General features: G+C 50.2%; 1 protein-coding gene across 1 annotated transcript in view; it reads right to left on the bottom strand.

Moving 5' to 3' along the window:
• Positions 1-1,232: 1,232 nt before the first annotated feature.
• CATSPERD (cation channel sperm associated auxiliary subunit delta) overlaps positions 1,233-20,419 on the bottom strand; it is a 40,294-nt gene continuing 21,107 nt past the window's right edge. Inside the window, exons 11-22 of the mRNA XM_010983360.3 lie at positions 17,276-17,358; positions 16,530-16,706; positions 14,349-14,462; positions 13,454-13,543; positions 12,803-12,861; positions 10,820-10,898; positions 10,360-10,412; positions 8,272-8,346; positions 6,983-7,111; positions 5,988-6,171; positions 3,120-3,277; positions 1,233-1,467 (exon numbers count right to left, since the gene is read on the bottom strand). Of these exons, the coding sequence (XP_010981662.3) occupies positions 1,233-1,467; positions 3,120-3,277; positions 5,988-6,171; positions 6,983-7,111; positions 8,272-8,346; positions 10,360-10,412; positions 10,820-10,898; positions 12,803-12,861; positions 13,454-13,543; positions 14,349-14,462; positions 16,530-16,706; positions 17,276-17,358 (1,436 nt within the window). The remainder of the gene's footprint in view (positions 1,468-3,119; positions 3,278-5,987; positions 6,172-6,982; positions 7,112-8,271; positions 8,347-10,359; positions 10,413-10,819; positions 10,899-12,802; positions 12,862-13,453; positions 13,544-14,348; positions 14,463-16,529; positions 16,707-17,275; positions 17,359-20,419) is intronic.

Raw genomic sequence — 20,419 nt, 5'->3', positions numbered from 1 at the left:
CCTGACAGCCCAACCCGGTCGGGAGGCCTGGGTGGTGGGCGGGGCGGGCCGCTGGGGCTTGGCCCTGGGGAGAGGGGCGAGCTCACAGGTTGCTGCACTGGACGTGGGAGCGGAGGTTGTCAACGACTGGCTTGAGACCATGTTGGGCAATTTAAAGTTCTGTGGAATACGTTCTTCTCACCTCAGAGTCATCAGAAAAGGGAGACTACCCAGGTATTCCCTGGACCGAGGCAGCCGTCCTGTGCCACCAGGGGTTGGCATGAAGTGTGGGGGAGGGAAGCCCACTGCATGGATGGATGGATGGATAGGCTGATAGAACGTACACATACATGTGTGTACGTCATATAAACGTATACTCGTCTGTATGTGTGTGTTCACACGTGCATACATACATACCCATGCATGTTTGTAAGCATGTGCTGTCTATACGTGTGAACACAGGTGTTTGTGCCTAAGTGTGTACACGTGTACATGAGTGTACATACACACACGTGCACAGGTGTGATATACTTACCATCTGCTCACATGTGAACGCACATGTATGTTTTGTATACAACACACGTGTACACATATGTAGACACACATCCAGATAGATGTACCATGTATCTCTACGTGTTACCCATACGTAGGCACGTGCATGGATGTGTATGTAGTATACACATCGTGTGCATGTTGCACATGTGTCTCCATATATACATACATGTACATGCGTGTGCACATTATCTCTGCACACGTATACACCTGTGTCAGGATGCAAGGAACTGTACACATACATGTGCATGACAAGTATATGTAGAAAATATAAACTAGGTCTCCACACTCTTAGGGACGCACGGAAATGCGCACACATTGTATCTGTGTCAGAGTTTGTCGACACAGAGACAGATCGCCTGTCACTGTCTTCCGTAGCCCCCCTTCCCTTTTTCTTGGGTCTCATCCTCCTCTCTAACAGGATGTGTCGCCGCGTCTGAGTCTCCTCCAAGGCTGGCCCGTTACTGCGTCATCTGCCTGTACTGGTTCGGCTCACCAAGCTCCTGTTGACAACCCCCAGAGGAGCCGTAGCCCGAAAGAAAGCTGATGCCAGGGTGTCCAGGGAGGCAGATGGGTGGAGAAAGACACAACATGATCCATACATGCTGCCACCAGATTTTTTTACTGCTTTATTTTAAGACAGCTCTGCCATCCCCTCGGCCCCCCGCTGCCCGCCCGCACCCTCCCACCCCGCCGAGCTCTCAGCGCCTGCCCCGGAAACACTCGCAAGGCTTCCTGCATCTCCTGCACAGATTGATGCAGAAGCCCTTGACCTTGAGGCCCCGCTCCGTGTGCAGCAGCTTGGGGATCTTGTAGGCCAGCCACACGCTCATCAAGTTGGCTGCTATGAGAATGAAGATGAGCACTTCTGGGATGATCTGCTCGGGGTAGGCCCCGGAGACGTAGACGCTGAAGATGGTCTCCAGGTGACAGTAGCTGTGAGGGCCGGGTGAGGAGAGGCCATGGGGCACCACCTCCGGGGGCCCCACCCATCACCCCAGCAGACGTTTTATTTTTAACTTTTATGTTTTGGATTTTTATTTTTTTATTGACGTATAGTTGATTTACAGCGTTGTGCCAGTTTCTGGTGTACAGCACAGCGACTCAGTTATAAGTGTATGTATTCTTTTTCATGTTCCTTTTCACAATAGGTTTGTTTGTTTTTTTTGTGGGGGGGGATAATCAGATTTTATTTATTTATTTACATGGAGGTACTGAGGCTGGAACCCAGGACCTTGTGCATGCTAAGCACATGCTTTACCACTGAGCTGGACCCACTCCCTCTCATTATAGGCCATTACCAGTTATTGAATGTAGTTCCCTGTGCTATACATTAGGACCTTGTTGTTTATCTATTTTATATATAGTAGTGTGTATCTGCTAATTCTGAACTCCTAATTTATCCCTTCCCCAGCAAACGTTTTAAAACCTGTGGGGAGGAGAGCTGGGTGGGCCCGGGGCGGTGACTCCAGACACCAAGCTCCATTTATATCCCCCTAACTCCTAGCCCTCCTGGGTCTGCCGTCCTCTTTGTGCATCTTGGCAGAGGTCATATTTTCCCCAGGGCCCCTGTGGTCCCCTCCTCTGGGGATAAGCTCCCCACTCCTTGCCCACGCCCAGTCTAGAGAGGACAGAAGAGGCCCACCGAGCACGTATCACACAGTGGGTGTGGAGTCGGGGCAGGACGAGGGCACAGACACCCATCAGGCGGTGACAGGGAGCAGGTGGGGTAGCAGGTGGGGAGGGACAGGCCCCCCAGCGAGGGGGCCCCCAGGAGGAAGGTGCAGGTACAGGACAACTGCTGGGGGCTCATCTGGAGACTGGGCGCAGAGAGGGGAGGGCACAAGTCTCACAGGCAGCTCCCCGTCTCCCCTGGCTGTCCCCACCCCCGTGCCTTCTGCCCCAGGTGTCCCCGAGCTGGTCCAAGGTCTGGGGCCTCCAGGGAAGGCAAGGTCTCCATGTGCTTTTTGGGGTGGACACTGTGTCCATCTGGTGGTGGGGGGGTTAGGTGATGCGAGAAAGAATGCCACCCACACTCCTCCTCCCAGTGGGAGACGGTCGTGATCTAGACCAGCACCAGTGGGTGGCAAACATTAACACCCAGCTCTTGGGGCGGGGATGGGGTGGGTGGGAGGCCTGGCCTACCAGTTTCCCTGGGAGCGGAGATACTCCCGCCGTGACCGATTTCAAGCTCCTGATGGGGAGTCATCCGGCTTGCAAAACTCCTGGCTATCTGATGGTCAGCACTTGGGAGCCAAGTGCGCCGGTTCCTGCGCCCACCAGTTAGCCATGGAATGAGAGGGTGCCTCTGGTCCCCGAGGACAGGGACGTGGCTACTGGTCATTGCTGTCCCCCCAGTGCCCAGCATGAATTCGGAATAAGGATTTCTTTAGCAGGTGAACAAATGTCACTGTGAACTTAAAATACCACTCTTCCCGGGACAGTCTGGGCTGTTGAGGGAATTCGGGTTTACCCAGGACTTACCGAGGGGAGGGAGAAAAGTGGGTCCACCCTCCCGTGTGAACCCTGCCCCTGGCGAGCCGGCTGTTCCCTGAGAGGCCCCGGCACGGGGTGACTTCCCCACTCACCTGTAGTACGGATCCACGATGGAAATGAAGAAGGTGTAGATGCCGTTTCTTTTTTCAAAGACGACCTTGTTTTCTGTGGGGCCTCCCAAGATCTGATACGGGACTTGTGGCCATCTCAGGGGTGTGCTGTTGTCGGGGTTGTGGCAGCTTACGTAGTTCTTGGGAGGAGGACAGAGGCATGTCCACTGGCTGCACCGGCCCCACTGCCCACCGGCACCCAATGGTGCGAGTCCAGGGCCAAGTCGGGGCTAAGTCCCTCCCCAAATCCTACGTCAGAGTCCTGACCCTCAGGACCTCAGACTGTGACCTTGCTTGGCGATGGGGGTCTTTACAGGGTATCTAGTTAAGATGAGGTCACTAGCGTGCTTCCCTCTGCCGCTCGCTGCATCCCTGCCCCAGTGTCCACCCGGGTGCTCAAGCCGGACTCCTGGGAGCCGCACCGGGCGCTTCCCTCCTCTTCGTCCGTCACCAGGCCCTGCTGGTCCTGCGCCTGCTATGCACTGAATGTTTGGGGCCCCCACCCCCACCCCACTCACACGTTGAAGCTCATCTCCCAGTGGGATGGTGTTTGGAGGCGGGGCAGTGGGAGGAGATTAGGTTCAGATGAGAGTAGGGCCCTCATAATGGGATTAGTTCCTTTGTAAGAAAAAACACCAGATAACTGAAAGCAGGGTCTCTAAGAGATATCTGCATCCTGGAGTTCAGAGCAGCACCATTCATAACAGCCAAAAGGTGGAAGTAATCCAAGTGTCCACCCACAAATGAATGGATACACAAAATATGGTCCATACACACTAATGAAGTATTTTGCAGCCTTAAAAAGGAAGGACTTAAAAAAATTTTTTTTTGGAGGTACTAGGAATTGAACCCAGGACCTCAATGCATGCTGAGCATGCACTCTACCACTGAGCTATATCCTGCCCCCGCCACACCCCCAGGAAGGAAATTCTGACACAGGATACCCCATGGATGAACCTTGAGGACATGATGTTCATAGAGACAGGAACTAGGTGGTTGGGCCAGGGGCTGGGGGAGGGCAATGGAGAGTCAGTGTTTAATGGGGACAGAGTTTCAGTTTGGGAAGATGAGAAAGTTGCGGAGGCAGGATGATAGGGGTGGTTACACAACGGTGTGAATGTGCTTAATGCCACTGAGCTGTGCTCTTAGGAATGGTTAAGATGGTGGGGGGAGGGTAGAGCGCATGCTTAGCCTGCACCAGGTCGTGGGTTCAATCCCCCGTACCTCCTCTAAAATAGATAAACTTAATTACCTCCCCTCGCAAAAAAAGCGACAAAACTAAAAAATGGTTAAGATGGTACAGTTTATGCTATGCATATTTTACCACAATTAAAATTTAAAAATTTGGGGGGAGGAAAAGAAAAAAACCTACGAAAACTATGTGTAATAATAAAAAGGAGATAGTTGTGTAGCCTAAAAACCCCCTTAGCTGGAGCCCCATAGCTGGCCCCACCTCATGGTTTTCAGTGGCTAAGGGGCTTTGTAACAGCCCATCCAATGATTGTGCTGGAAATGCAGGCATCGCGGCTCTGTCTGGATAGAAAAACCCTCCGAGTTCTACAAAACCGCCCACCAGGGCTGATGGGAAAAAAAAAAAGGCGGGGGGGGGGGGGCGGCACAATTTCTTAAATGCGTGCATGCTACTTTGAAAGGGAGGGCTAATAAAAAGAATGCAAATGCAAACACCGGCACAGTCAGAAAACAATAAACAAACTAAGTCACATGTGCGTGCCGTGTTTTTTTTTAAAGAAATGGTTAGAGAGGCGGTGCTTGTGCGACGCTGAGCGCGCGGAACGCAAACGCGAGTTAGACGCTTTGAGACGGTTCCTTACAGGGTATGTGAATTTCACCTCGGACTTAAAAAAGTAAAACCGACGTCACCAGCCAAATGATCAAACTCACTCGACGGAATGGGGTGTAAGGAAGGCGGTGGGGCTGCTGACTAAGAAAGCAAACTCCGAAAAAGGAGTCAGGAGTCCGCGGGAGAACCCGCTTCGGGTGTGGGGAGCGGGCGCCCCCTGCTCAAGTGGTGGTGACGTTGCGCCCTGGTCGTGTCCTTGGCCTTGAGAGGCAGAGGGTGGATGGAGACTGACTAATGTGCACCAGAAGGCTCCCCAGAGGACCAGCGCGTTGTCTGCCTTTCACTGACACCGTGCTCTTATTTGTCAGTCGTGTACCAATCAATGCGTGGGATAGAAACGCTCGTTGAGCAGAACGTACCGTGAATTTAATCAGCCCCTTAAATAATGAGCATTTGAGTGGTTCTGGAATTTTGCACATCATCAGCAATGCCCCGTGAGTGCCTTAGAGCCTGTATCGCCGATTGTTTGCTATTCCCTTAGGAGAGATTCCCAAAGGGTTTGCACATCCTACATTCCCAGACTGGGTCCCACGGAGCGAGGTGGCCTCATGTGCGCTCCCATCCCCCACGCCCCTGGGAAGGACTGAATGTCTGTGTCCAACCTCCCCCCACCTGCCCCCAATTCATATACTGAAACCTGCCCCCACCAAAGTGACGTATAAGGGGGTGGAGACTCTGTGTGGTGATTAGGTCATAAGGGTGGGGCCCTCCTCAATGCAATTAGTTCCCTTATAAAGGGACCCCCACCCCCAGAGAGCTTCCTGCCCCTTCTGCCAAATGAGGACACAGAAGATGCCATCCACAAACGAGACAGGGAATCTACCAGCGCCCTGATCTTGGCCTCCAGCCTCCAGCCTCCAGAACTGGGAGAAACCAATGCTGCTGTTACAGCAGCCCACACAGACCCAGACAGCCCCCAACACACACAGGGTGGTGACCAGTTCTCACCAGCCGTCGGGTTTTGGAAATCATCAGAGTGCAAACATTACCTCTCGGTTCCAGGCAAAGGGCCCTTTCCCGCCAGCGGCCTTGGAGATGGTGGTCCAGTTCTGTGGCTGGGAACTGCAGAGCGCCATGGCGGCCGTCAGGGAGTACGTGTAGGTGAACAGCCCGTTCACCTCCAGCAGGACATACTCGGTCTCGACCACCTCCTGGAACTTCCCTTCCCGCCACCTAGAAGGTGTTGTTTTGGGGGGAGGTAATCAGGTTTACTTATTAGGTAATTAGGTTTATCTATTTAATGGAGGTAACGGGGATTGAACCCAGGACCTTTTGTAAGCTAAGCATGCGCTTTACCTCTGAGCTACATCCTCCCCCAACAAATCATTACTTTTGGATGCACATTTGATCTCCTGCCAGGTTGGTGCTTACGCCTCTTCTCTTATTCCTCACCCCAGGTCGGCAGGCACCCCACCACATGACAGCTCTGAGTTAGCGGTGTGCCCGGCCCACAGTCCCACCTGGGTGGGAGTGTGGGACTAAAATCACGTGGAGCTAAGATATGACGTTCTAATGAGCCTAAATGTTTACATGCGAAGCCCTAACCCCCAGTGCGACTGTATTTGGAGGCAGGGCCTTTAAGGAGGCAATTGAGGTTGGGTGAGGTCATAAGGGTGGGCCCTGATCCCACAGGAAGAGGGTGAGACGCCACCGCACACAGAGCTGTCTCCCCAACCTCAGGAAGCAGCAAGAAGGCAGCCTCTTTGGGCCAAGGAGGGAGGCCTGGGGTAAGCAGTCCTGCCCACACCTTGATCTTGGACTTCCAGCCTCCAGGACTGTGAAAAAATCAATGTCTGCTGTTTAAGTCCCCCAGCCCTTGGTGTTAAGGTGGTCAAGCTAAGGGGGAGGAAGGAACTGTCTGAGCTGATAGCTATGGTGGGGGGAGGGGTAGGCAGGGAGCGATCACAACTCCAGTAAAGGGGTGGAGAGGGGAGGAGGGGCACAGGGGAACGAGTGATGCCAGGGAAGATAATGGGGGTCTCACAGCTCCACCACCGGCTTCCACGGGGTGTCATAGAACACGAGGACGGGGCAGCCCAGCTTCTCATACTGGTAATGCACCACCAGGTCCTCTGTGGCCTTCTGCCCCTGGAAGTTGGGGTCGTAGGTGTCCCTGTGGGAGAGCAGGAGATAGAGATGGGTGAGCTCCTGGCCGGCACCCAGGCACCCACCCGCCCACAGCCCCACTTCCTCCCTGCAGATGGGTTCGGTCATGGCTGTGGAGGGGCGGCTGAGGGGGGATTCAGAGCGATGATGAAAATGACCCTGGGACCTCCGTGGTGGCTGACGTTTCAGGTCCACGTGGCTGGGCCACAGTGCCCAGATCGCGGTCAGACGTGATTCTGGGTGTTTCTGCAAGGCTGTTCTTTGGGGATGTGGTTAACACTGAAAGCAGTGGACTCTGAGGAAAGCACTGCCCTCCTTTGTGTGGGTGCAGCTGGAGGCCTGAGTAGAACCAGGACGGACCTCCCTCGGCAAGAAAGAGGTCTACCTGCCGACGGCCTTGGACTTAAACCGCAACTCTTCCACGAGCTGTCAGCCCCCATCTTCCCCATCGGACTGTGGACTTGCCAAACCTCCATGGTCAGGGAACCAAGTCCTTAAAATAAATCTCCCCATCTCTGTCACTGCTTCTGGCTCCCTGTATGTGTCTCTCCCTGTCTGTCTCACACACATCCTGTCGCTTCGCTCTCTCTGGAGGCCCCGATTTGTGCCCCCATGAGATCCCGCTGCAGCCTCGCTGCTCAGCAATCCCAGCAATGCAGGTTGGGCCTCAGCTGAGGGTCCGGATGGGAGACTGACTCTCGGCTTGCCCGGGGTGGGCCGGGGCATGTCATATAAGACACGTGGGCGCCCTCCCTCACCAGGGGGGTTGGGGGTATGCACCAGTGTGGGAGGTGGTCCCCATGCCGCCCTGAGTAGAGGGTCACCTGGGCCTGCCGCCCCTCCTGCCTTGGCTGACAGTATCTGGCCAACGTCACTAGCTCAGACGAACAGGTGGCCAGGCTCCAAGAGCTGGAGGCAGGCTGGTGAGGGATCAGAGGTCAGAGGCTGGCCCAGAAGGTAGCAGAGGCTGGGCAGACCCTGGCCAGGGGCAATGACACATCACATCGGCTCCCCACAGACCAGGCTACCTCCCCTACCTGCCTGTCACCCCCTCAGAGTCCTTGCTGGCCAGATAGCAGTTGGTCGGATATCAATTTAAAAACCATTCTTGGTTTGCCTTTGGCACACACATGCCAAATGGTCGTGTTGTGTGTGGGGGGTGCTCACTTCTCAATGACGTAACTGTAGTTGTCCTGAAGGGTCACGAGGTCGAGGAGGCCGTTGTAACAGGCTGAGATTTCGCTGCAAGCAATAAAGGACGCTGAGAAGCTGCCTGCCCTCAGGCAGAAGCGAAGAACCATGAGTCCTTCCCTCTGGCATCTGTATCTCCCCGCTGCTTTCATGTCCCGGCCCCTTCTCACTTTCTTGTTTTCCAAGGTGCTCGGTGCTCATCTTGCAACTTCCCTGCCTAGAGTCCGCCATTCAGCCAAGGAGCCCGAAATTCCTTGTATTGGAAAAGAACGTTAGACCCGGAGATCTGGGAGCTAGGTGTCCTGACTTGAGACAATCATTTCCCAGTTTGTTCTTTATACTGTTACTATCTGCGCACGCATCCTTAAGCAACATGCAGTTACCCCTTGATTGGTTTCAGGGTCTGCCGCGGATGCCAAAATTCGAGGATGCTAAAGCCCCATAAGGGGCCTCTGTGTTCCCAGGTTCTGCATCCGCGGATTCAACTAACCGCGAACCGTAAACACGATCTGCGCTTGGTTGAATCTTGGATACCGGGCGGGGCGCCAACTGTAATTTACTTTTGCCTGATTTCGGATTTTTAAGACTAAAATCAGACTATGTGTTCTTCGACGTTTTTTGATTCCATGCCCATGTTTGTACGACCCAACCACGTAATTCTGCCTCATTCGTTTTCACAGTGTTCCACTGTATAAAAACGCCGCACCTGGTTTATTCCTCCGCCAGTGGCTTGAGTTGGCCTGCTTCCAGCTTGGAGCTATTAAGAACAATGTCTTTGAGAACATTTAGAAACCTAGGCCAGTGCAGATGTGCACGAGTGGAATTTCGGGGTGGGAAGTTGTACACGCCCACCAGGGCGTCCCCACCCTGTGTGTTGCTGGCCGGGCTTTGTCACTTCCGCCGTGCTGGTGGGTGAAGAACGCCCTCTAATACAGTTGTTTGCTTTTTTGTTTCATTGAAGTCTAGTGGATTTACAATGTTGTGTGAATTTCTAGTGTACAGCAGGGTGATTCAGTTGTACCTACATGTCTAATACGGTTTTCATTTTGAGGTTGTCTATTTTCTCAGCTCCTTTTTATGTGTATATTAGCCTTGTCCTTTGTTTTTGGTTTGTTTGTTTCTTTCTTTTTTGGAAGTACCGACTCAAGCCTTTTGCCATTGTTTTCTATTAATTTGTCTTTTTTTTTTTTTTCTTGTAGGAATTTTCTATATATTCTGGATACGAGTCTTTTGTTAGTTACACATGTGGCAAATATCCTCCCCACTCTTTTTATGGCAGAAGCTTTTAAAAGGTGGTTTTACAACACTTTCCTGCACATGTGTTCCAAATACATCATTTAGTGATTCAATAAAGCGTTTCCATGGGGTGGGAAGGAAATTCTGGGAAAATCATCACTTGAGTTTATTATTGCCCTGGTGCAGTGGGGCACTGAGGCTGGCTCTTACTAGCTCTGGAGTTAAATCCTGTGAAATCCTGAGGAATTTCGTGAACCAGTATGTGACTCACGTCGGTAGCCTTCAGTAGGCTCCGTGGGAGCGTTTACACCACGGGAATTGGCACATGCTGTGCATCAGGGCTCCCCCAGAACTGGCTGTTGAACATTTACCAGCACACCACTGCCTGAAGGGGAAACTGGCAGTTTGGCCAGTCTTTGCGTTCCCTTTGTTTTCATTTTCTTGAATTCTCATGGCTGTATTCCCTGAAGTAACTATGGATACCAGAGGCTAAGTTCTCCAGTTTTTCATCAGGCGATTAAAACCAAAAACCCTGAGCAATTTTAATCAAAATGGGAATCTTGGAGACTAAAAGGAAGAAATGGAATGAGCCAACAAGGAGTGAGAAAAGAAGAATATTCCTGAGTTGGTGGGAGGAGGGGTGGCCACTGCCTGGAAACTCCACACTTAACGTGTTAGGATTAATGATTAAGCCATTTGTTATGTAAAAGGTAAACATATACAGAGGTTGACAGGGTAGCAGCACCCAATTTTACCAACTGTGAAGCGATGGTGACGGTCTCGTCCCATCGCCACTCCTCCCTCTCCCCACCACATCAACACACTCACTTCTGAATGATGATCTTCTTCTCCAGGTCACAACCAACTGAAATCAGTGCTGTCTGCATGGGGGAGAGACAGGGATGAGGACCCAGGGCAGTGAGGGTGCTGATAGCCCAGCCACGGTGAAAAGCCATGTGGGGACCAGGCACCTGGGACTCACAGTAAGTGTGTCTGGCCCCAAGGAAGCAAGTCCTAAGAGCCTCCCTGAGCTATGGGGTGCAGCTAAGATCCCCCCATCTGCTACACCCCAACTGATACACCTGCTCTGAGGATGGTGAGTCATGAGGGGCAGCCCTGGGGGACGATAATGGGGAAGAGGCAGTGACCCTGGCAACCGGGACAGGATCACGTCCATTTCTAGAACCTGAGAGTGAGCTCAGCCAGCCCCTCCGAAACGCAGCCGAGGCCTGCTGCCATGGCCCTTAACGCTAATGACAGTATGGGACAGCAAAAGTTTTGGACATACCAGTGGCTTAAGGTCCACACATGAAATTTCTTTGTTGGCTATGTCCAGAGTGACGGTAGACATTGTGGGTCTCTTTATGCTGCAAGGCCATGGGAGTGTGAGTTATTGTAGTAAAAAGCATTGCTGATCCACCCATCCATCCATCCACCCATCTGTCCATCCATCCACCCATCCATCCATCCACCCATCTGTCCATCCAACTATCCACCCATTCACCCATCCACAGACCCATCCACCTACCCACCCATCCACTCATCCATCCATCCACCCACTCACCTATCCGTTTATCCATTCATTCCCTCATCTATTCATCCATTCAGTCCAGAATACTGAGCAAGAACCTCTGCTCACACATTGTGTCCTGATCCTCTCTCTAGTTTCTACCTCTTCTTGGGTTGGTCTTGTTTATTTATATGTAGTAACTTATTGAAAAGAACATCTGACCCCAGTTTTATTATCACCCAGCTGCAATGTACTGTTTTCTCGTCACTACTTAATAGCTTCTGTGTCTGTACTTTTACTTTCATTTTTCGTTCCTGCTGTTCATTTTAATTCTCTTTTCTTCTTCATCAGGATTGTAGGGTGTTTCGCTATTATACCAGTCTTCTGAAGAACCAGCTTTCTCTTTCATTTTGACTCTATACTGTCTTTTTGTCTCTATTTAATACATTTCAGGTTGTATCATTATTAATTCCCCTCTCATAATTTCTTTTTGTTGCCTGACTATTTCCTTGAGTTAAATACTTAGTTCATTTATCATTAGGTTCATTTTTTCCCCCTGATAATAAAAGTGCTTAGGCTATAAATTTTCCTCTGAGTATATCTGAGCTAAATTCTTTGATTCAGAAGTGTTATTTATCTATAGTAAACGAGACTTTTGTTGCTTTTTTGGTTGTTGAGTTCTAGTTTTATTAGGTTAAGATCTGAGAATGTGGTCTGAAAAATCTCTGCTGGGGAAAATGACTTTTTTTAATCGCCAGCTACATGAATAATTGAGTGATTTTTAAAATAAGTTCCCCATAAGCATGAGAGAGGAACATATATGCTATATTACTAACATACAGAGTTATTTCATTTATATTTTCTAGCTTTATTGAGGTGTAACTGACAAATAAAACTGTAAGATATTTAAAATGTGCAACGTGATGATTTGATGTATGTTTACATCGTGAAAAGATTCCCCCATCAAGTTAATTCCCCGTTCATCACCTCACATGTATATCTTTATTACTATTATTTGGTGAGAACATTTAAGTTCTACTCTGCAAATTTCAGTTATACAATATAGTGTTACCAAGTTCTATAAAATGGAATTAAAATCATACTTGTTGAAATGTATACTGTAGGAACCTCGTACAAGAGGAATCATACAGCATCTTGTCCTTTTGTGACTGGCTTTTTTCACTGAGCATCATGTCAGCAAGGTTCATCCATTTTGTGGAATGTGTCTGAATTTCTTTCCTTTTTTGGGAGTGGGGGTTGTAACTAGATTTACTTACTTATTTGTTTGTTTAAATTTTTTTTAAGGAGGTACTGGGATTGAACCCAGGACGTTGTGTATGCTAAGCACTGCTCTACCACTGAGCTATACCCTCCCCCACTTTCCTTTGAGCCACATTCCTTTGACCATTGTATGGATGGATCTAGTTTATCCATTCCTGTGTCAATGGACACTGGGGTTGCTTCCTTGTTTTGGCTATTGTGAACCACACTGCAGTGAACATGGGGGCAAAGATATTTTTCTGAGTCCCTGCTCATTTCTTTTGGGTGTCAACCCAGAAGTGGGATTGCTGGATTGTATGGAAATTCTATGTTTCATTGTTTGAGGAACCGCCTCTTGCAAAGAGCTTGTAGTCAATCATTCTTGCCTTCCTGTCCTTGGAGTGGGGGCATCTGGATCTCGGCCCTGCTTCCCCCAACTCCTGCTAAGCGAACCCCACAGACACCCTGGGGCCACCTGCCGTGGTCCAGGTGATGACTTACCTGGAGGTGAAGTTGGGATCGGCCCTGCCCCCGTGGTGCTGCTGCCTCAGGGAAATGTTCTGTGGAACCGAGAGGGAAAACAGGACTGCAATAGGACAGCCCAGGGCTGCTCCGCAATCGGGGTTCAGGAGAGATGGGGGAGGATGGGGTGTTGCTTGGAGCCACCCGGGAGTCATCCAGCCCTCCTCTGGTTCCAATTCTCACCTGTGAAATGCTTCTGGAAGCTCCTGGGAGTGACACCCCCACAAAGCTGCCTTTGTCCTGGGGCCCCACAGCGGGGTGTGACTCAGGTCCACCTCTTATTTAGCTGTGGTGTGACAAGGACTGGACCAGTGAGTGTGTGGTTTGGGGTCAAGTCCCAGCTCCCTGGGGTGACCCTGAGGCCTTGGGTTCCCCAGTGAACACAGATCTCACACCCTCCCTGGGGCTGGCACTGTCACGTCCTCTGCGGCTCTCCTGTGTGACACCCTGATGCTGTCACCTGTCTGGGTGGCTGCTGCCTGCCTGGGGAGGGGAGGGGCAGGGGCCGTGTCCCCTCCAGACTCTGCAGCACCTTCTCCAGGTGCGTGTCAGAAGGGACACAGTAAGGCACCGGACCTGGCAGGACCCTTCATCCCGGGGATCCAGGTTCGGGGCGGGGGCGCGGCTCACCAGTCTGTGCTTGGTGTTCCCGTTGAGGGTGTAGCCGTCCTCGTAGATGAGGGCCTGTAGCCCCAGGGAGTGCGGGTTGCTCGCCATCACCTGGGGGCGGGATGGGAGACATGTGCTCAGTACAGCGCCCACAGGGGCGAGGGGGCACCCACTGGGGTCACCCCCACAGGTGGTCCCTTCAGACTGAAAACCGAGCTTGCTCTGCAAACGCGGCCACCGGTTCTGTCCCCAGATCCATCCCTATCTCACCCACACCCCTGACTGTGGCTCTGAGCCCTGCTCCACGGGCAGCCTGGGGCTGCATCACCGCCGGACCCAGACCTGTCCCTGCGGTGTGGAGTGGCCCGGACGTCTGTCCTGCGGGGGGAAGCCGGATGAGACACAGGAGCCACAACCAGCCTGGTGCCCCTGCTCAGGCCCTGGTCCCGGCTGGCTGGACATGTCTTTGCATGCTGATACTGGCCTGCCCACCTTCACTCCCCTTTTCAGCTTGATTATGCACCCAAGAGCCTGGGCTTGGACACCTGGGTTTCAGGTCTAGGAACACCCCCTGTTTCCGAGGCATCCCCTGCAGGGGGGAAGCCGGCTCTGGCTGAGCCAAGAGGAAAAGGCGTTTATGGAAAGGTTCCTGGGCAGCTCAGAGGAAGGGTGGAGAAAGGCACAGAGGCAGGGGGAAAGGAGGCTGGGCCGGCAGGTGGACAGCCAGGGCCTCCGTCAAGCCTGGATCTGGGGACACTTGTTAAGGAGGAAGAGAGAGTTTCTAGGGGGCATTGTGAGTGAGTCCCAGGATGAAGCCAGGGAATTTCCAGAGCCTGGAAATTGTGGGCACCGGGCGTGAGGCCAAAGGTGCCAGGGAGGCCCCATACAGAATATCAAACAGATAAGACCGCCTTACTAGTGAGACTGGGGATGTCCCTGTCCGGGGTATCATCAAGGCTCTCAACTCCAACTTGCTGTTCATATCAATGGTGTACATTTTGTTATCAAATTCTCCCTGCAGAAGTTCCATCTAGTTAGAAATGCAAAAAAAAAAAAAAAAAACCAAAAAATCAATCAAATCAAATCAAGCCTCTGTTCCCCAAAACACAGGGCAAGTGGTCAGTGGCATTTGGGAGGTAGTGAGTGGTCCCCTGGGGATAGAACCTTCCAGTCAGGCAGCTGTCTCTTGAGCCACTGTTCTGCACTCTCAGCAGACCCTCAAGGTCCCCCCAGTCAGAGCCGGAAGTAACCCTGCCCCGCCTAACTTCTACAGTAATTGCTTCCTGTGTTTCTTCATAGAGTGATTGCCAAGCGTGCATCCCTAGAGGATATAACTTAGTCTTGCCCCTTTGCAAGCATCTTGTCTTTTTAAGTCTCTCTTGATCCACAGCTTCCCCCGCCACCCCTTTCCTTTTCGATTCTATGCATCTTTGAAGAACCTGGGCTGTCAGACGTGTAGATTTCCCACATGTAGATTCACCCGGCCTGGTTGGACACATGTTCCCCTGCGCTCTGCATTCTTGGCAGACTGGCTGCTGGATCCATCAGTGTAGGGCTGGATCTTGTTGGCAAGACCCAAAGGGTGACTGATCTTCCATCAGTGGCCAGGAATGGTCGGCTGTCTCTCTTTTTTGACGGTGGGGTGGCCACCGGGCAATGTCCTATCATTTTGGTTTCACATATTCACCAGAATGATTTCATAAGGAGACCCTTCCCCTGTGCTATTTGCTGGCCCAGTGGAACAGAGTGAAGGGAGAGGAGGATAAGTGTTTGTGACTTGTCTTTTATTTACCCCACTTGCAAAACAGTGGGTTGGTTGCCTGGCATCCTAGAGAGGTAACCAATAAGTTGCTTCTGATTCCAGGTCTGGGATTGACCAGGAATGACAGGGTTAACCATAATGTGCTGTCCTGACAGCAGGACTCATGACTGTCCTGGGAATCTTGGTCTCCTGGTAAAGGTGGCATCTGCCAGGTTCCACCACTGCCAAGTGGCTATTCCCTCCCCTCTGTGCAGACTCTGTTCTTTAAAAGCAAATCATGGGGGCAGGGAGGGTGTAGCTTAGTGGTAGAGGATGTGCTTGGCATGCATGAGGTTCTGGGTTGCATCCCCAGTACCTCTACTAAAAATAAATAAATAAATAAACCTAATTACCTCCCCCCCAAACAAAACAAAACACAAACAAACAAACAAACAAAGCCCATCACTAAGGCCAGAGGGACTCAACTCCACCTCCTGGAGGGGAGAGTATGTAGTTACACTATTTGGAACTCTCCTGTAAAAGGGGTATGTCTCCCCTCCCTTTATTTAATTATTCAGTCATTTATTTACATTGGTATGGACTTGTGTATTTTTTTTTACATTTTAAAAAGGTTTTTTGTTGTTTTTTGGGGGAGGATAATTAGGTTTATTTATTTATTCATTTTTTAAAACGTAGGCACTGGGGATGGAGCCCAGGACCTCGTGCATGCTAAGCACGTGCTTCACCGCTGAGCTCCACCCGCCCGCTCTGGGCTTGTATATGTTTATGTTATACTTTAGCTTATTACCCAGTAATGCGATATTTTTGTGGCTCAGCGTATTCCAGCTTTCATCCACAGGTCCTTACTAGGCTGTATAGCTGCTTGGTCTTTTTTAGGTGGGGAAATACTCCTTGCTAATGTCATCTTTCTCAGAGCAGTTTACTGGCCAAATATTTACGTAAAGGCTTACTATTGATTGCTCCCCCCTCCCACCTCCAGACTGTCTCTTCCTTTCTTTTTTCTGTACTTTGCATAAGACCAGCAATCCCCAGACATGCCAGACATATGATTTCAAAGACCCGCAGGGAAGTCCCCAAGGCTGGGGATTGACATATTATTTGGCAAGTAAAGAAAATAAGAAAAAAAAAAACAACCCTAATGCCATCTATTAGCACATGATCTCATAAACGGATATTTTGAACAAAATGTGCTCTTTCGATATACTACGTGGCATGTGGCACAACTGCTGTGCTTTTTTCTCTCGTTTCCCCGATCGCCGTGGATCCAAAGGCACTTTGGAAACAGACAGTCTAGCGTTTTTCTGGAACTGGAGCTGTTGAGTTGCTAGCACATACCTTGCAGACGTCAACTTGGAGCTGGGGGTCCATGAGAGTCGCCTGGATGTTCACGGGGCACTTCTGGAAATCAAAAGCTGGGAAGAGCGGGTCAGGTAGCGGGCTCAGTATTTCCAGCATGCCCACGTCGGTGAACACCAGGACCGCCTCTTCCGACCGGATGTTTTGGCCTGCAAACTAAGAAAAATGACTTCTGAGATCAGCCCATTCTCATTTTTTTTTTAGGATGTAAATGTTTTCTTCTACTTCTTATGACGATGGTAGGGGTTAAATGAGGTAACAGTGGTTGGAAGGTGCTTAGACCTTATTCTAAGTGCTAAGTGTTAGCTGCCGTTATTTAATTTAATTTATTTATGTTAAAAATATTTTTAAAACTTAGAGGGGGAGGAGGTAATTAGGTTATTCATTTCTTCATCAGTTTGTTTATTTATTTTAATGGAGGTCCTGGGGATTGAACCCAGGAACTCATGCATGCTAAGCACTCACTCTACCATTGAGCTATACCACCCCCATGATTGGTATTTTAATAACTCCTAAAATTACTATTTACATTATTAAATATTAGATTAATGTTAATAATGTTAAATGAATTAAAAGCAGTGTTAAATTATTGCTATTGCTATTGAAAATACTATTACTATTTTAACGATAAGAGCAGTTTCTTCAGAAAAAGGATCAGACGTTTGAGAGCAAGACTGTCATCCGTCACCAAGCGCGTAGCACTGGCACTGTTACCCAGGACCTACTTTGATGAGAGAACTTGGCAGGATTCCCAGGCTGCCGTAGTACAAGTAACTCTCCTGAGTTAAAACTGCCAGTTCGTTTTCATCTGGGAAGAACCAAACAAGACAGAACAAAGATTGAAACAAGGGTTGTTTCTAATGGATGAAAATATTTTTAAAAAATTAAAAATTAAAATTAAAAAAATCACCCCAAATTCCATCACACAGCCCAGAGGTCAGCAAATTTCTTCTGTAAAGGACCAGAGGGTATTTTCTGCTCTGCAGGTCACGTGATGTCTAGTACAAGTACTCAAGCCGGTGAAAGCAGCTCATGGACAACTCATAAGCGGATGGGCTGGACCGTGTGCCAATAAAACTTTATTTACAAAAACAAGTGATGGACTGGAATTGGCCCGTGGGCCATGGTTTGCTGACCCCTCACATAGGTAACCACTTGTTAGCATTTTAGTAAACATCTTTTCTGTTCATCTTTTATATACGTGGGATAATATACTGGAACTCTTCAAGCTACTTTATATTTTTTCCTTCCCTGTAGTTGGCCCACTGGTGTCCGGATGAACCATAATTTATTTAACCAGTGCTTCTCGGATGGATACTGAGGTTGTTTCCAGTCTGGCAGACATGGGGTCCAAGGAATGCAAGACACCATTAAAAGTGTTTACGAGAGGAGTGGGCAAGGTCCAATGTATATTTTTATTCTGTTGTGAAAAAGACAATCAAGTATGTTTTTCAGAAAAAGATCCAGGCTTCACTTGGGCCTTGAAGAACGCATGTGATGGGGCAAGTGGAGGCGTGTCTGTGGAGCAAGGACGGAACCAGTACAGCTAAGGATTTCTCAGACTCTGCTCTGTTGACATGGAGCAGGATGGCTCTTTGTGAGGGGGCTGTCCTGGCCACTGTGGGGTGTGGAGCCTCGCTGCCAGCCCCCACCCAGAAGATGCAGGTAGCACCTGCTAGTCCTGACAGCCACACATGTCTCCAGAAACTCACTGCCCAGTGTCCCCAAGTTGAGAGCCACGGGGTTAGATAAGAAAAAGCACCTCTCAGGGCAGCAGTGAGCTGCGGAATCAGAAACCGGATGCACAGGCCTGAATGTCATCCTGGCAAGTTCGGACTTTATTCTTTAGAAAATAAGGAACCGTTAAGGGTTCTAGACATGGGAAGTGACGTGTACTCATGGTTTAAAAAAAAAAAAAGAGGGGGAAGATTGCACATAGAATGGGAGCGAATATTTGCAAATCCCATGTCTGATAAGGGCTTGTATCTAGAATATGTAATAACTCAGTCATAAAAAGACAAACAGCCCCATTTAAAACATGGGCGAAGGACTGGAGGAGACATTTCTCCAAAGCAGACAGACAAACGGCCAATACGCCTGCGAAGAGACACCCAACGCCAGCAGTCGCCAGGGAAACGCAACTCAGGACCGCGGTGAGACACCACGTCGCCCTGCTAGGACGGCCAGAGTAAAACCACAAAAGCAGGTGCAGGTGAGGACGGGGCGGGGCTGGAGCCCCTCCTGCACTGCTGGGGGGGATGCAAAGCGTCCTCTGCGGGGGGTGGGCAGTTCCTCTAAAGGTCAGGCGCAGAGTGCCCATCTGACCGGACACGCTTCTCGGTGTCTGCCCAGGAGAACCGAAAACACGCATCCGCATAAGACGTGCCCACGAATGTTCACAGCGCAGGACTCACCGTAGCCCCAAACTAGAAACAAGCCAAATGTCCATCAGCAGATGAGTGGATAAACAAAGCATGGTCCACCGTCACAGCTGTTACGCAGATATAAACAGGAACGAAGCCCTGACCCACGCTACAACGGCGATGGACCTTGAAGACGGTAAGTCAAAGAAGCCGGTCACAAAAGACCACATGTTGTAAGCTCCCTTTTACATGAAATGTCTACACTAGGTGACTCTGTAGAGACAGAAGGTAGATTGGCGGTTGGCATGGGCTGGGGAGAAATGGGGGCTTGTGGGCTGATAGCTAAAGAAAATGGCTTTCTTTTTTGGGGTGATGAAAATGTTAAATTTTTTTTTTACAGAAGAAATTTGTTATTAATCTATTTTATACATAGTAGTTAATATTTGCACATCTCAAACTCCCCACGTATCCCTTCTCACCTCCTTTCCCCCGCCAGTACCCGTAAGTTTGTTTACTTCTGTGAGTATAAACATTCTAAAACTGATTGCGGTGACGGTTGCCCAACTCTGTGTATAGTCTAAAAACCACTGAATCATATGCTTTGAATGGGTGAATTGTATGTATGGCATGTGAAGTTTATCTCTGTAAAGCTGTAACGAGGAAAAAGGAAGGGAGAAAATGATTAATCTGCTTGACCTGTGTCCTGGTCCGTCTGGGCTGCTGTAACACAATGCCATAGACCCAGTGGCTTATGGACAACACATGTTTCTCACGGTTTTGGAGGCTGAAGTCCAGGATCAAGGTGGCGGAAGATTTCGCATCTGGTGAGAACCCGCTTCCTGGTTCACAGACAGCATCTCCTCGCTGGGTCCTCACTAGGCAGAGGGGGTGAGGGAGCTCCCTGGGGCCCCCTGTATAAAGGCACTGACCCCATTCACAAGGGGCCCACCCTCATGATCTCATCCCCTCCCAAAGGCCCCGCCTCCTCATACCATTGCCTCGGGGGTTAGTCTTCAACACAGGAAACTGGGGGGGACACAGACATTGAGCCCATAGCAATCTGGTTTTAGTAGAGGAAGAGACTAGAATTTGAAAGAGCGGTTGGGGAACTTGTAGTAATCAGGGAAAGAGACAACAATTCGAGGTTGGACCTGGTCAGTTCCCTGTGCTGCTGACGGGAATTCAAGCTGGCTCCATGTCAAATACACGCTGTGCAGGTCTTCTGCCTCAGTAGCCAGCAGTGGGATTGCTAGGCTGTACGGTGGTTCTATTTTTATGTTTTTGAGGACCCTCCACACTGTTTTCCACAGCGGCTGCACCATTTTGCATTCCCTCCAGCAGGGCACAAGGATTCCCATCTCCCCACCTCCTCACTGATACTTGGTATCTCTCCGTTTTTTTCATTTGCCTCTTTGTTTTTGGTAACAGCCATCCTAATAGTTACGAGGTGGTATCTCATTAGGAGTTGGCTTCCGTTTCCCCACCACTGTGTTCAGTGCAGCATTG

Source organism: Camelus dromedarius, chromosome 27, assembly GCF_036321535.1.
Source record: "Camelus dromedarius isolate mCamDro1 chromosome 27, mCamDro1.pat, whole genome shotgun sequence".
In the NCBI taxonomy this organism is placed as follows: domain Eukaryota; kingdom Metazoa; phylum Chordata; class Mammalia; order Artiodactyla; family Camelidae; genus Camelus; species Camelus dromedarius.
This window is presented reverse-complemented; position numbering and strand designations above follow the sequence as displayed.